Source organism: Amblyraja radiata, unplaced genomic scaffold (assembly GCF_010909765.2).
Source record: "Amblyraja radiata isolate CabotCenter1 unplaced genomic scaffold, sAmbRad1.1.pri scaffold_313_ctg1, whole genome shotgun sequence".
In the NCBI taxonomy this organism is placed as follows: Eukaryota; Metazoa; Chordata; class Chondrichthyes; order Rajiformes; family Rajidae; genus Amblyraja; species Amblyraja radiata.
Window position 1 is genome coordinate 67,485 of NW_022630505.1, and position 16,843 is coordinate 84,327.

General features: G+C 49.0%; 1 protein-coding gene across 1 annotated transcript in view; it reads right to left on the reverse strand.

The window, feature by feature from the left end:
- Window positions 1-6,416: 6,416 nt before the first annotated feature.
- The window catches only part of LOC116969863, a 35,006-nt gene continuing 24,579 nt past the window's right edge, over window positions 6,417-16,843 (reverse strand). Inside the window, exons 3-5 of the mRNA XM_033016627.1 lie at window positions 16,493-16,777; window positions 14,242-14,334; window positions 6,417-6,622 (exon numbers count right to left, since the gene is read on the reverse strand). Of these exons, the coding sequence (XP_032872518.1) occupies window positions 6,417-6,622; window positions 14,242-14,334; window positions 16,493-16,777 (584 nt within the window). The remainder of the gene's footprint in view (window positions 6,623-14,241; window positions 14,335-16,492; window positions 16,778-16,843) is intronic.

Here is a 16,843-nt window from a genome sequence, read left to right on the forward strand (position 1 = left end):
GGAAGTGAAGGGGACAGGGGGAGGGGGAGAGGGAAGGGGGAGATGGAGAGAGGGGAGTGGAGAGAGAGGGGAAGTGAGGAGAAGAGAGGTGGTGGGTGGGGGTTGGAGGAGTAGAGAGGGGGTTGGATGAGGGGAGAGGGGGGTTGGAAGAAGGGAGGGGGGTGGATAGAGGGGGAATCGTGGGGATGGAGGGGGTGAGTGGTAGGGGGGAGAGAGGGGTGAGAGTGGGGAGGGAGGGGAGAGAGGCAGGGGGAGGGAGAGGGGGTAAGGATGGAGGGGAGGGGAGAGGGAGAGGAGGGAAAAAGAGAGGAGATGGGAAGGGAGAGAGAAGGTAGGGAGAGAGAGGAGGGGAGAGAGGTGAGGGGAGAGAGTGGGAAGGGTGAAGGGAGAGGGGGGAAGGGAGAAGTGGTGAAGGGGGTACGGGAAGGGGAGAAGTTTGGGGAGGGGGAGGGGTGGATAGAGATGGTACAGAGGGATAATGGTAGAGAGGGAATATGGTAGAGGGAAAGGGGTAGATAGGGAGTGGGGAGAGAGGGTAATAGGACAACTTGCTCTATTTGATTTTATTTGATTGTGCACGCCAGACCATGTGAATGTTGCAATCTCCCACCCCTGTCCCTTTGTGGTTTAATATCATATTGTGGCGTCAGTCTAAACACCGGCCACATGCTCGAACCCTCGTCAGGAGACACGAGGGCGGGCACGTGACGTCATGGGCTAGAGGGAGTGTCCTGGTATTTGAGGTCTCACCTCAAGACCATGAGGAGTCAACGTGCTGAGCCCGAGAGAACAACCTCGCTCTGCTACAGCAACATTGTAATATAGTTAGCGCACCAACCTAACGTGTCACCACTGAATAAACGACTCTTTGAACTGGCCTGACATCTCACCTTTATTCACCACATACGGTACCGCTATACTGGTGACCCCCGACTATCCAAATTGAAATTTGGACTCTCCTGAAGCTCGCAGCCTCAGGTGACCTGGTGTCTGCAGCTGGCTGCCCAGCCCTGCAGAACGGCGCTGCCACTAACCCAGCCCTGCAGAACGATGCTGCCACTAACCCAGCCCTGCAGAACGATGCTGCCACTAACCCAGCCCTGCAGAACGACGCTGCCGCTAACCCAGCCCTGCAGAACGATGCTGCCGCTAACCCAGCCCTGCAGAACGATGCTGCCACTAACCCAGCCCTGCAGAACGATGCTGCCACTAACCCAGCCCTGCAGAACGATGCTGCCGCTAACCCAGCCCTGCAGAACGATGCTGCCGCTAACCCAGCCCTGCAGAACGATGCTGCCACTAACCCAGCCCTGCAGAACGATGCTGTCACTAACCCAGCCCTGCAGTGAGGAATGCCGCCTCTTCCCCACCAGCTGCTGCTCACCGGAGCTGAGAAGCCGCCGCTGCTGCCGCTCTCCCGCACCCGGCAACGGGCTAGGCCCACACCCTGCACCGCACCGGGCCTCCCCGCGACACGGCTCCAGGCCCTGCACCGGCCTCACCTCAACCGCACCTGGCCCCGCCGGCCGGCCGGCCGCAGCCCAAGGCCGAGCCACCCGTTAGCTCGGGCTTACCTGGGGCGCCTGCAGAAGATGCCCTTTCTTCACCTCACCGGCATGGACTGTGAAGATCCCTGGGTGTTGGCTGCCTGTCTGGCCCAGGGATTCAATCACTGTTCAAAATGGCCGCCGCGCGCGGCTGCATCAAGTAAACGGCCAAACAACTACTAAAATGGCCCCCGCAGCTGCATCAAGTAAACGGAGCACAACTACTAAAATGGCCGCCGCTCAAACTTACAGTCCACAGCGCCACCTCCCAGCCGGATGCCGTCACTGCAGCCTGACCGCCGGCAACATCGCCACCTCCCAGCCGGATGCCGTCACTGCAGCCTGACCACCGTCTACAGCGCCACCTCCCAGCCGGACGCCGTCCCTGCAGCCTGAGCACCGGTTGCAGCGCCACATTCAGGCCAGAGGCTGTCACTGCAACACTATCCTGCACTATGGACAGTGGACAATTTGAACTTTGGACACTGATTGCACTGTAAATTGACTTGTTACTGTTCATTTTGTGTTCACTGCTTTTCCCCGCCCGGTTCAGGAATTGGTTTGTTTATATTATGTCGTTTTTATCTTCATTGTTGCCGACGTCTCCCAGCCGTCACTGGGGGCCGTATTTCTCAGGACACGATCCCTTAGCTGGTCGACTGTGGGACTGTGGTACCTTGGGATCACCCACGCAGAGCGTCACTGCGCCCGTGGAGCCTCCGTCCCGACTCACGCCCGGGGTGTCCCCGACCCACATGCAGGAGCCACCCTTGACCATTCTATTCCTTCCTCCGGTTCTGGGACGGGTCCTGTGGCATCAGTCTAAAAACGGGCCACTCATGCTCGAACCCTCGTCAGGAGATACGAGGGCGGGCACGTGACGTCATAGGCTAGAGGGAGTGTCCTGGTACTTAAGGTCTCTCACCTCGAGACCTTGAGGAGTCGACAGGTAGCTGAGCCCGAGAGAACAACCTCGCTCAGCTACAGCAACATTGTATTATAATTAGCGCACCAACCTAACATGTCACCACTGAATAAACGACTCTTTGAACCGGCCTGACGTCTCACTTTATTCACCACGTTTGGTGCCGCTACAATATGTAAATGAGATCCAATGTAATTGAACATCTGTGAGATTGGACTTTGAATCATGCAGCAGTTTGATTTTAAATGTTTTAAAAAAAAAATTTTACTAAAAGATCAGGGAAATTAATAACCAAATTTTCTAATTTTCAAAGCAAAATGTGGAGGAAGAAAAAATCTACAGGAATATGTAAAATGTCTCAGTTGCGGTAAAGGGTGGAAGAGTTGATCCCCAAACACTTTAAGCAAATAGTCACGAAATAGAATCCGCATAAACCAAGCAAGCAACGAGAGTTTTAATAGTTACTAGACCAAGCGCATTGACATTAATCCAGAGAGGCAGGGGGCGGGGCCCCGAGCGAGCTGGGCCACGAGAAAGGGCAATGTTGGGTCAGCAGCTTGGCAACCTTAATATTTTTAAATTTACAGTTTGGTTATAAATTTTAGTAAATATCTAGGAAATAATTGACCAAAGTTATAGAGGATTGGATTTTTGAAATCATAAGGAACATTTCTAACACAAGAATAAACATTTTCAGTTAAAAAAGGTCAGATAGGTCAACAATGTTAATGAAATTCAGGAAAATAATGTACCAAATGTACAGATTTCTAAAATCACAAGGACAATCTCTACTGAAATATATTAAAATTTCCCCGTTTCGGGAATTGGTTTTCGAGGAGATATATTTCAAAGGCAAAATTACACACATACAACCACACACCCCCAAACAGTTTTAGTAGTTCAAGAAGGCACTGCAGATGCTGGAAGTTCGAAGGTACACAAAAATGCTGGAGAAACTCAGCGGGTGCAGCAGCATCTATGGAGCGAAGGAAATAGGCGACGTTTCGGCCGACACCCTTCGGTTTCGGCCTGAAACGTTGCCTATTTCCTTCGATCCATAGATGCTGCTGCACCCGCTGAGTTTCTCCATCATTTTTGTGTACCTTCAGTTTAGTAGTTACTAGGCCAAGTGCAGACCCATTGGGTCTGTTCCAACGTGCGGTTGCAGGGGCGGCATGTGGCGTCACACAGACTAACCACCCCCGCACACACTCACAACCGCCCCGCGCACGCACCAACTACCCACCTTGATTTAATATTAATATTACTAATTTGCTCTTCTTACACCATAACCACCCTATCTACTGACGCATAGCCCCCAACTCGCAGGCGCGTCTAGAGAGTGAGGGGGGGGGGAGGTAGAGAGAGAGGGCAGAGAGAAAAGGGCAGACAGAGAGAGAGGGGCAGAGAAAGCGAAAGGGGCAAGAGACAGAGGGATAGGGGGTGGAGCGGAGGAGGAGAGGGAGGGTGGGTGAGGGGGGGGGGTTGGGGAGGAGAGAGAGGGGAGGAGAGAGAGAGGGGGAGAGAGAGTGGGGAGAGTGAAGGGGGGTGAGAGGAGCGGGGAGAGGTGGGTGGAGGGGAGGGGGGAGAAAGGGAGTGTGGGAGAGGGGATGGATGTGGAGGGAAGGAGCTAGAGGAGGGTGTGGAGGGGAGGGGGTTTAGGGGAGGGAGGGTTGGGGAGGGGGAAGGGGAGAGAAAGGGGCGGAGAGGGAGAGAGGGCGGAAGAGAGAGGGGGGGAGGAGAGGTGGGGGGGAGGCGGTGTAGGGGAGGGTGTGGAGGGGAGGGTGTGGAGGGGAGGAGGCTTTAGGGGAGGGGAGGTGGTAAAGAGAGAGGAGGGAGAGAGGGGGGAGAGAGCGACTGGCTGCGCGTTGGGTTTGCGGAGGGTGGAAGGGAGGGGCATGACTGTATTCGCTAGCCGGGGGCAGGTTCCCCACAGGGAGTAATGGCCGTGAGGGCCGCCGCCATGTTGTACCATCGTGCGGGTAGACGGAGCGGAATCAGGAACAAGCCGGTGGCCTCTGGTGACCTTGTGTGTGACCTTGTGTGTGTGCATGTGCGCGTGTGTGTGTGTGTGTGTGTGTGTGTGTGCGCGTGTGTGTCTGTGTGCGTGTGTGCGCGCGCGCGTGTGTGCGCGTGTGTGTGTGTGTGTGTGTGTGCGTGTGTGTGTACATGCATGCGTGCGTGTGTGTGTGTGCATGTGCGCGTGTGTGCGTGTGTGTGCATGTGCGCGTGTGTGTGTGCGCGCGTGTGCGTGTGTGTGTGTGTGTGTGTGTGTGTGTGCGTGTGTAAATAACTAATGTTTGGTGATGAGCTGAATTATTGAGGAGTGAGGAAATTGGGCACGTCTCCAGTGCATCCTACCTACCTCTAAATATGCAGCATGGAAACATGGGTGTACTACAGACCTTTAAATAGTCAACGGGAATTAGAACAAACATGCCAGGAGATTGCCCCTACCTCCCTCCCCCCTCCAATCTCACTCTCTCTCCCTCTCTGCCCCCTCTCACCCCCCTCCCCCCCCCTCTCCCCCTCTCCCCCTCCCCCCCCCCCCCTCTCCCCATCTCCCCCTCTCTCCCCCTCTCTCTGTCACCTCCCGATCTGCATAACGCACGCTCTTTCTGCGCTATTTGAGGAACCGGCGGGGAAGCTGCGCATGCGCGTTGACAGTTGCTGCATGAATCCAGAGCGGGGGAGGGGGCGGAGGCCACGTGCAAGCTGAGAGGAATAGATTGGGTAGATGCACAGAGTCTCGCCCAGAGTAGGGAAATCGAGGACCAGAGGACACAGGTTCAAGATGAAGGGGAAAAGATTTATTAGGAATCTGAGGGGTAACCTTTGCACACAGAGTGTGGTGTGTCTATGGAACAAGCTGCCAGAAGAAGTAGTTGAAGCTGGGGCTATCCCTACGTCTTTAGAAACAGTTAGACAGGTACATGTATAAGACAGGTTTGGAGAGATATGGGCCGTGAGCAGGCCGGTGGGACTAGTGTAGCTGGAACATATTTATATGTTGCAGAATTGGCAGATAAATGGCTGCAGATGTTTCGACTCCACCGCCTTTGGGAGGAAAGGAGGAAAGAAGATAAGACTTGCCATCCATCACAGTGGGGAATTTGGAGGAGCTGCTGTGGTGGATCTTTATGTCAAATTTTTATGTGGTTGTGTGTCTTGTTGATATTTTGGTATGACTATCGCAAATTCCTCGTATGTTGCAAAACATACTTGGTAATAAATTACGAGTATGATTATTATTATGATTATGATTTGTAGGTTAATTGGCCTCTGAAAATTGCCTCTCGAGAGTAGGGAGTGGATGCGATAGTGGGATAACATAGAACTAGTGTGATTGGGTGATTGATGGATGGTGTGGACTTGTTAGGCCAAAGGGCCTGCACCAATGTTGTATCTCTAAACTAAACTAAACAGAACTTTCCTGGTATGGTGGGATTGTCCTTCGAGGAAAGACATAGAGATTAGGACTCTCCTCATATGTCCGATGGAGATGAAATGCACTGTTATTGAAAGTTAAGATTCTTACGTATCTTGTCGCAATTATACATATTTCTTATCAGTAAAACCCCTACCAAGTCTGAATATGGCATGACTGAAAGATTCTGCAGCCTTTCAGAATATAGGAAAAGCTGGGTCCAAATCAAGCTCATCCAATAACAAGTTATTACTTATCTCTGGAGCATCAGCTATTTTTTCAATCTTGGCTTCTTTATGGCCTTGAAAGAAGCACATGTTATTACTGCAGGATCCCCTCTTAATGTCTTTATTAAAAAGACAACCTGGTCTCCATATTGTGTTCCATATAATTTACAGTCATTCAGACTTGGCACCGAGCCATTCTTTTGTTCCACTAGACCATCCTTTTGTAGAAGAACGACTCCATTTCAGATTTGACTATTAGATTTGACTATTAGCTCTTCCCCTCAATGCCGTCAGTTCTGTGACAGGAAACAGAAGTTGCTTCCACTTACCCCGTGTTCTTGCTCACTGAAATATCCCTGCCATCTCATCATGAAGCCGAGAATTTCAACCTTTTCTTCAATCGCCTGTTTCAGTCTCTCCCGATAGAATTTTGTCAGCTGGAACAATTGGTAGTCGCTCCACTGTGTCAGGAGTTCAGAGAATGTAGGCTTTAGATCTGTGTACACAAAGAGAGAAACTAAACACCATCTGAATCAGTCCCCTTGGCTCCCGCTACAACAGCAACCCTCATCCTGACTGTTCCTGCCCCCTAATTAGAATGATCAAAACCAAATATCGGAATAACACAACGTGCTGGAGGAACTCAGTGGGCCAACCATCATCTCTGGAGAACATGGATAGGTGATGTTTCAAGTCTGGACCTTTCTTCAGGCTGATTGTGGTGGCGGTGAGTGGGGAGAAATGTAGACAAGAGGAGGGACAGGTCAAAGGCTGGTAAGTAAGGTGGATGCAGGTGAGGGGAGTTGGTGATAGGCTGATAATTGGACAAAGGCCAGAGATGAAAAGACAGGTGTGAAGCGTTGCAAATTGTGAAGTGAGATGCATTAATATATGTGGAAAGGGAGGGGGAAGGGAAAAATCTGAGCGTGGAGTAAAAATCGTAAGTGTTTAGCAAAACAGTCGTCGAGTCTATGCTTTGTCTCACCAATTGCCAACCATTCTAACTCTCTTCCCATTCCCATAGCAACCTCTCTGTCCTTGGACACATGCTCACTGGAGGAACAGCACCTCAAATTCCGCGTGGGTAGCCTACAATCCAATGGCATGAATAGTAAATTCTCCTATTTAATGTAACTATCCAAACTACCCACCCGCCTTATTTCCTCCCACTCTCTCCGCTGTCTCAAACCCATTTCACCCCTTCCCATTTCCTGCCTCCTATATTCCTTTCTTTATTTCCAACATCTCCAACACTCAATCTTTCTGCCTAGCACCTTGATATTTCACTTTAGACTTTGTTCAACCAACTCCCTGTTGAAAAAAAACCTCCTCTATAATATCCATCACACTTGTCAGGCTTTATGTTGCCGTTCCTCTCTGCCAGCTTACGGCTGTCCCCTACAATCAGTCTGAAGGATCGGGGAGGCCGAGGCAGCGTGAGAGCAGGGGAGGGTGGGATAGCATCTGGCCTGGGGAGGATGGGACAGTGTGTGTGACTCAGGGAGCATGGGCCCCAGGGGGATGGGACAGTGTGTGATACAGGGAGAATGGGCCCCAGGGGGATGGGACAGTGTGTGATACAGGGAGAATGGGCCCCAGGGGGATGGGACAATGTGACCCAGGGGGATGGGACAATGTGTGACCCAGGGAGAATGGGCCCCAGGGGGATGGGACAGTGTGACCCAGCGGGATGGGACAGTGTGTGACCCAGGGGGATGGGTCCCAGGGGGATGGGACAGTGTGTGTGACCCAGGGGGATGGGTCCCAGGGGGTTGGGACAGTGTGTGTGACCCAGGGGGATGGGTCCCAGGGGGATGGGACAGTGTATGTAACCCAGGGGGATGGGACAGTGTGTGTAACCCAGGGGGATGGGTCCCAGGGGGATGGGACAGTGGGTGTAACCCAGGGGGATGGGACAGTGTGTGTAACCCAGGGGGATGGGTCCCAGGGGGATGGGACAGTGTGTGTAACCCAGGGGGATGGGACAGTGTGTGTAACCCAGGGGGATGGGTCCCAGGGGGATGGGACAGTGTGTGTAACCCAGGGGGATGGGACAGTGTGTGTAACCCAGGGGGATGGGACAGTGTGTGTAACCCAGGGGGATGGGTCCCAGGGGGATGGGACAGTGTATGTAACCCAGGGGGATGGGACAGTGTGTGTAACCCAGGGGGATGGGTCCCAGGGGGATGGGACAGTGTGTGTGACCCAGGGGGATGGGACAGTGTGTGTGACCCAGGGGGATGGGACAGTGTGTGTGACCCAGGGGGATGGGACAGTGTGTGTGACCCAGGGGGATGGGACAGTGTGTGTAACCCAGGGGGATGGGTCCCAGGGGGATGGGACAGTGTGTGTGACCCAAGGGGATGGGAAGTGTGACGCAGGGGCATGGGTCCCAGGTGGATGGGACAGTGTGTGACCCGGGGAGGATGGGCGCTGGGGGAGTGTGATCATCTCCATAGCCGGTGTTCAGACAGAGAACAAATCACAGCAAAGCACAGTAGACAAATGCACTGATGAAGAGGTGCAGATGCATTTATCACCTGAGGCAACTCTGTAGTTGGTGCCAGCTAATCTCCCTACGATTATCTTCCACATGCATGAATCACCCAATTTACTTTTGTAAAATGGAACACCTTGCAATTGCTCTCCTTCAACCAAGTCTGTCCCACCCACCACCATCGCTCCCAGGCTTCAATGATACTTTGTCATGTGTACACAAGTTCAGTGACCATCCTCCTATACACGAGGATCAGGAGAGGAACAGATACACTATCTGTTATATATAATAGCAAGATTAAATGAGAATTTACCAGTCAAGTTTGATCTTTATTTTATGAGGAGTTACGATGAGGGATTACGCGAAGAAGCCCGTTCAGCCGCACGTGCGTCAATTTTCAAAGCAGCGGTGTGAAATCACAGATAATACTGTGACTGAAGTATGATAGTAAGATGAAAGAAGACTAGAACTACCAGATGATCTTAATGAGGGCTGGGAGCGGAAGGCACGTCATCCCTCATCGTAACTCCTCATAAAATAAAGATCAAACTTCAAACTGGTAAGCTCGTTTAATCTTACTATTTTACTTCGGAGTCACGAGAGTGACTACGTGAAGATTTCAAAGCTCTGTGATTTCATGCCGTGAGAAACAAGTCTACACAACCACAACTGCCCCATTGACAAATGAGGGAAAACAGTAATAATGCATACAGTCATGACATAGATTTAAACATGCTAATGCTGTTAAATAAGCAATAACAATAGTCACATCTCTCATCCGGATAGAACCTATAACACAACATAAAATAAATTGAGAAATACCCCTGGTCTGGCAACGGGTTATTATAACATGTTTGAAAATGTGTTCGTTTGACCACGCTGCAGCCGTTAGGATGTGGTCCAGCGGAACGTAATTAACCCTTGCTGTTGCTGTTATAGCAGCCCTGGTGGAGTGAGATCCGGATCAGTATCTACTCCTGCATAACTGAACTCAGTTTTAACACCTGGCAAGATCTGAGCAGATAGGTTCTTATAACGTATTTTGTAACTAACAATCGTAGTTAGCTCAGAGTCTCAAAGGCTCTTGGTGACCTTAACGTATTGTTGTATGTGTGTCCCTACACAACGAAAGGTCCCTGGGTATGTTTTGAGCTATTTTGAGACTTGACACCCCTACTGCCCTGCTTAAATTAATTATACCATAAAATACTATGCATATATTTGCAAATGTAATCATCCTCTCCTGTCACAATAATTTAGTGAATGACCTGTTGCGCTAACCAGCGCCAGCAGGATAACTACCTAATGAGGTCCGATCAAAGCTAAGAATGTAGCTGGAACTCCCTGGTTAAATAGTGTTACACAACGTCAATCTCCCATACTGCATTGTGCTTGTCCTGGGAAACCTGTGTAACAGATATCCTTTACTAACTCGATATCCGAGGTGAACCCAACAACTTGGACCTCGTTTGCTGCAGTTAGTCTGATGGAAAGCCCCTTGGCACAGTTAATGACCCTATAATTCAATATTGTCAAAGACCATTTAAATGAATTGCAATAACTCAGAATCTGTACCATTTTAAATGTGACATGAGCATTAAACAAATGCTTCCCATCTCCTGAAGCAGCAAAGTACCACTTTTTGGTATCATTTCAGCTCTGTGAATACATACAAAAATAGGCATGACAACCCAAGCCGTAAGCAGTCTATTGAGAATCTGTAGAACATATATTGATTTTATCATGCAACGGTTGATCTCCCAAGCCACAGGCTGAACCAGCAAGTTACGTTTAAAATAACCATATCAGGTTGCATTATTATTATTCCCGACAAATCGGGAATCAAACTACATAGGCCAATTCCCCAGCTGGAACCTAAAGCGTCTCTTGATGACTTTATTTCAGTGACTTTACATCATACTCCAATGGCAAATGAGATGATGTACCTTTTACAGGATCTGTTCCCTGATTGCACCCTCTTGCTTATCATATGCCACATCACAGTGTATCCACAGGAAGTTGAGCATGCACCTATGCATATTTACTCAAATTACTCTTTAACCCATAAAATGCACTTAGGGTCTATAGACCGTTGAGACCAATACTGAAGAGTTAATAACTCATGCAAATCTCCTGCACCTCCAACTAGAGATGACATTTGCATTTCCCCACCTTAAGCCATAGCATCATTTTGCAACATAATAACATATTTATTGATCAACTACTGAATACTGTTTGTCCATCATAGTGACTTCAGCCGGTAATAGCAAAGTTGTATTATCAATGACCTTCATGGCCCTTAAAGTGTGCCATTAAGCATGCTGTCAGTTCTTCCACTTGCACAGCTGCATCACACCTATTACATTGCCAGTTAGTCTAATGAATAGAAACTGTTTTATAACAACAAGGCTGTTCCATGTTTCTAATGACTCCAATCTGTTGCCCAGGGCAAAGTCATAGGCCAACTAACTATATGATAACAACCTAATTTAACTGGATAGGAGAGAACAATTTTTCAAGTAGCTTGAGACTGAAACATTGGATTTTATCCAAATACAGCATCAAAATATAATCCAGACAATACATCACAAGTGTTTTTGAACTCTGAGTAGTCCTTTGAATGATTTATTGTTATCATACTGTTAAATTGCCTCATCATAGCAATGCCTTCAAATATCTCTGATGATCATCGTACATGGAAAACCCTATGAAATCTGTTTGATCACCCTTCTTTCATAATGAACAGGCCACGCCTGCCATAATTTCATGTCTGTCCTGAACGACAACTCTGGCCCGGTTCTGACAATTCTCACATGTCCCAAGACAACTCTTGCCATAACTCTGACCTTGCCTTGAAAGACCATTCCCCATATCTCTGAGCCTGTCTTGGAGGCAAACTGGCTAAAATACTGGACCTGGCTGAACACTCTTCTGGCCAAATTTCAACCTTCTTGGAATACTAGTAATGCCCCGTTTACCTGGTTAAAATGCCTCTGAGTAGATGGCAATGTCTCAATCATTTGTTTATTGCACAACCAATTGTAAATCTTACCAACTTGTTTGTGGTCACTTAGTTGTAGAACAACTCTGGTCAGCTTTAATGCTGCTACCAGCTTCAGTGAACCGCTTCCTACCGATGAAGCCGTGGGGTGCGTTTTCCCCTAAACAATGAATCCTTACTCGTCATTGGCCTAATTGGTCCAACAGTTTATGCTTAGTCCTTCAGGTTTTGCCTGTGGAATAGGTCTTACCTGAATAGAAGATTTTGGCGGGTGGCTCTAACGTCCCCAGATAGCGGTGTTCACTGCATTGTGTTGGGATGGCAACCTTGCTGCCAGGAATCGTACCTCTGACATGTGCCCTTCATCCCTTGAGGTATGCTCCACGCTATACCCTCAGCCTCGGCATCAGATTTACACTGACCCGGCATGTTCTCCTCTTCCATAAGGGAGACATTGAGCAGCCCTACTTCAAGGCGCTGCTGGTGCAGCCTCTCCAACAGGCCCACCCTTCAGGGTCAGAAAATGCCTCGGTAAGCTCACCTCCTCCACGAGGGAGACATCATGCAGCCCTTCTACAGGTCCTGCTGTCATACATTTAAGCAGCCCTACAAGGCGCTGCTGACGTGGCCTAGAGCAATAGACCAGCACTGCCATAGATTCGGCATTCCCATTATGGAGCCCTGTTACAAGGCGCTGCTGGCAAGGGCTTTCCCATCTGCCCAACACTGCCATATCTCCTGATGTTAGGGTGTATCTATCTTGAGCCTCCTCTCAATAAGGTTCCATCCTGGTCAACCTCCACACCACATTATTAATTTTACCGGAAGGGAACCCTCCCGGCACCAGGACTGACCACTTGGGTCGATTTACCCCATATCTTGGGGACCTCTGCGGTCTGGGCACCGCATAGCTGGTGGATTTCCCATCCCCCGGGAATTCCAGCACCCTTGTATATTACCGGAGGGAAAACCCCTACCAGCCCCAGTGCTGACCGTTCCGGTCCATTTAACCCCTTTCCTGGGGACCCCTGCGGTCTGAAAGCCGCATAACTACTGGATTCCCCTACCCGGGAACTCCAGCCTCTATATGTATGTCGGGGAAAATCATCCCGACACCCGGCATCTATATTTATATCAGAGGGAAAACCCTCCCGACTCCCGGCAGCTATATTTATATCGGGGAAAATCCTCCTGACTCCCGGCAGCTATATTTATATCGGAGGAAAAACCCTCCCGACACCCGGTCTACTGGAGGTCCCCTCCCCGGGAACCCCAGCGTCTATATTTATATCGGAGGGAAAGCCCTCCTGGCACCCAGCCTACTGGAGGTCCCCTCCCCGGGAACCCCAGCGTCTATGTGCCTATCGGAGGGAAACTTTCCCGGCACCCGGAGCACCTAGAAGGCACTGACCCCCCCGTCAGCGACCGACTTTGCGACACCCGACAACCCAGCTATCCACACCTGCGGCAAGAGCCGGGGTTTCCCCACAGCCCATAACTGGTTCCCTCGTCGGGCCTCGCGAATCCTCCAACAGGAAGCCTCTGGAACAAGAGGTTCCTGCAAGGAGTAAACCAGGTAAGAAAAACCTGAAGTTTAAACTTTACCGCGCTGGAGGCGATCCTGCTGCTCGAACCGGTCGCCTGCACCAATGCGTCTGACGTAATGACGCACGTGCGGCTGAACAGGCTTCTTCATGTAGTCACTCACGTGACTCCGAAGTAAAATAGATGAATGCACAGAGGAGGAGGAGTAGGATAGTCAAGAAACAAATGACATAGGTTTCAGGTGGGGTCAGGGATTTTATGGTAAAATCAGTACATGAATTGGATAGGTTTAGAGGGACATGGGCCTTACGCAGGCTTGTGAGACTACAGCAGATCGGCTATGCTGTGTGACGTGTCCAAGGTGGGGCTGAAGAGGCGTGTTCCAAGCCGTGTGTCATACTCTGAGGCACAACTTGGGCCATAATAACTCCAACAGCGCAGACTACACAGAGTCCAAACACAAGAGTGCCACATTTCATGCGACATCTTATACTCTTCACTTTCTCAGAAAGCCTCTCCCCAGTCACTGCATTAATGCACATCTGAATCTTCAATGAGGATGATTCATCGCCTATACGATCACTCCCTCTGTCCTTTCAACTACTGCCTGCAGATGTTAACATCCTCTCATCTATGACCCATCTCACCCTGGCCACAAACTCTTTGAATCACTTCTCTCTGGAAGGCGACTCCAGATTGTCAAAGCTGCCACAGCCAGACACAAAAACACTTTATATCCATGAGTAGTTGCTCTACTCAACAGCCAAACATCTGTAGCCTCCATTCGATCTGGTATTTTGTGTGTTCACATGCTTGATCAATGGTGTTTTATCATTAATGTCTTATTATTATTAATGTTTAGTGTTTTCTGAGTCTTTCGTAACTGTCACTGTATGTCATGTAGTTACTTGTGGGCGGAGCCCCAAGGCAAATTCCTTGTATGTGAATAATTGGCCAATAAACTTACGTAGTCCCTTTATTAATCCCCTATCCTTCTGACCTGTGGACTGTGCATTAGGTGCAAACCAGATATCAAGGCAACATATATATCGTGAAGAATGCTGCAACACACCTGTGTCCGTCCTTGTTGTTGAGATCACTGGAGCCGTAGTCCTGTTTCCAACTTCAGCCATGGTGTGGATAGGTGTTACCATATTCTGCTGATCTGCAGTAATCCAAATAATAATAGTAGGATTAGACAATGATAAAGACAAGAAGGAAAAGATTACCCAGTGAACCTTGACCCACTATCCATCACGATCAATCTCCCGGTGTTGGGTGTGGGAGCGGGTAGGTTATGGGGGAGGGGGAGGGGGCGTGGAATGTCAACATTGAACCAGAAACTAAACAATCAGCCATTTCCATCCTGTGGCCTGGTGGTATAACAGTATTGAAATCTTGCACTGAGCCACTCGCTTCTTCACATTCAAACCTTTCCCCATGGACCACAAGGGACACAAGAGATGTTGCTGCTCCTACACTATCCAGGATAACACTGACCACTTGCCTGGCAGCCCATTCACTTGGATAAATGGGTCATTAACTAGGCCGATGCTGCAAAGGCCAGTGCTGGGTCTCCATATTTTACAACCTATATTAATGACGCGGATAAAAGGACTTCACGTTATAGCAAGACACTTGAAAATATGGCGCGCGGATTGTTTGGAGCATCAAAATAAGCTGATTGAGTAACTAATATAAAGGCAAGATAGAGAATTGACCATGAAAGGAAGCAGAAGGTGATGGTGGACAGTGTCTCAGACTGCAGTTCTGTGACTAGCGGTGTTTCCCATGGATCGTTGCTGGCCCCATTGCTGTTTGTGGCGTATATCAAAGATTTGGATGAGTACACAGGCATGATTTGTACGATGGTTATCAAATGTTGCAAAGTGGTCTTCATCCGCTGGGTTGAGAAATGTTGAATGGAGTTTAAAACAGATAGGCTCAAGGTGTTGCCTTTTGGAAAGTCAAAGCAGGACAGGACCTCAGTGAATGACATCAATCAGAATATTGAGTATAGAAGTTGGAAAGTTATGTAACAGGTGTACAAGACTTTGGCGCGGTCAAAGTTAGAGTAGTGTGTTCAGTTCTAGACCCCTGTTATAGCAAATATGTTACCAAACTGCAATGGGTACAGAGTTGATTGAAGAGCATGTTGCCAGGACTCTAGGGCCTGAGTTACATGGAGAGGTTGAGCACCCTGGCACTTTATCCTTGGAGCGCAGGAGGATGAGGGATGATCTTATTGAGGTGGATATGTGCATGAGGGGAGTTGATAGTGTCTTCGACCCAGAGTAGGGGAATGAAGAACCAGATTTAAGGTGAGAAGAGAAAGATTTAATAGGAATCTGGGAGCGAAGATTTTCACACAGAGCGTGTTTGACATATGGAACGAGCTACCAGAGGAGGTAGTTGAGGCAGGTGATACCACAACATGTAAAATATATTTGCACAGGTGCTCGGATCGGAAAGTTTAGAAGAGTATGGGCCAAATGCAGGCAGGTGGGACCAGTACAGATGCGGCCTCTTGGGCCGAGGAGCCTGTTTCCTTCCTGTACAAGTCTATGACTTTATGATTTGGATTAACAAAGACAAACCTGGAGATGATACATAGAATATAGAATAGTGCAGCACGAGAACTGGCCCTTCGATGCTCCATATCTGCACCAGCAATATCACGCCAATTTGATCTAATCCCATCTACCTGCTCATAGACTGGATCCCTCTGCTCCCTGACTGTGTCATTCATGTGGCAGTCTAAACAGCGTTTCCACTACCTCCTCATGCAGGACCTTCCAGGAACCGAACAAAGTCTGTGCACAAAGCTAGTCCAACCTGTCCCCTTTAAACATTCCTGTCTCCAGTCAGAGACATCCCCACCCTGGGAACAAGACTGACAATATCTATGCCCCTTATATTCTATACTTCTATTAGGCCTCCACTCAGCCTTCATTACTCAGATCAAACAAACTAATCTTTGTCTGCCTGAACTCAGACCATATTTCCAACTGATGTGTATTCTAGAGGATCATTTAACAGCTTTCCACTTGATCCACAATTCTGCAAATAGCTCTGTTGTTTTTAAACTTACTAACTCGACCACCTACGCTTTTATCCAAATCATGGACATGTTTAGAAATTGCTGTTGTTCCAGAACTGATCCTTGCAGAATACTATTGGTCATGAACCTAGTCAGTATAACACTCCTCCACCACTATTCCTCTCTCCTGTTTCCCCTCGCTCTAACCCCTTTGTTTTTTTCTCTTCCCCATCCCTACAGTCTTCACCATTCTGCAGCTCCACTCCATTCCAATTTCACTCACCTGCCCCTTGGATGAGACTCGATGATTCCTTGTTTGGTGAATCTCGGTCATGCTGGATTTCACCACTTGGGTCATTTCCAGGGCCGTGAACCACGTCTCCTATTCCTCTCTCTCGGGACTGACATTGTTCCCTTTTCTCATCGGCGACTTCACATTCCATTGACGTTCTGCTCTCAATCCGACTTTGCTTTTCTGTCGTTGTTCCTGTGTTCTGGCCATCTTTCTTTGATTTGGTGCCTTGCCAAAGTATTTTGAGGACCTTGCCCGCTTGAGTAAATTTCCCACCTGAACAAAACATTAATTGCAGATTCCACAGCAATTTCATATTGAGAACACCATTGATTGGGAATA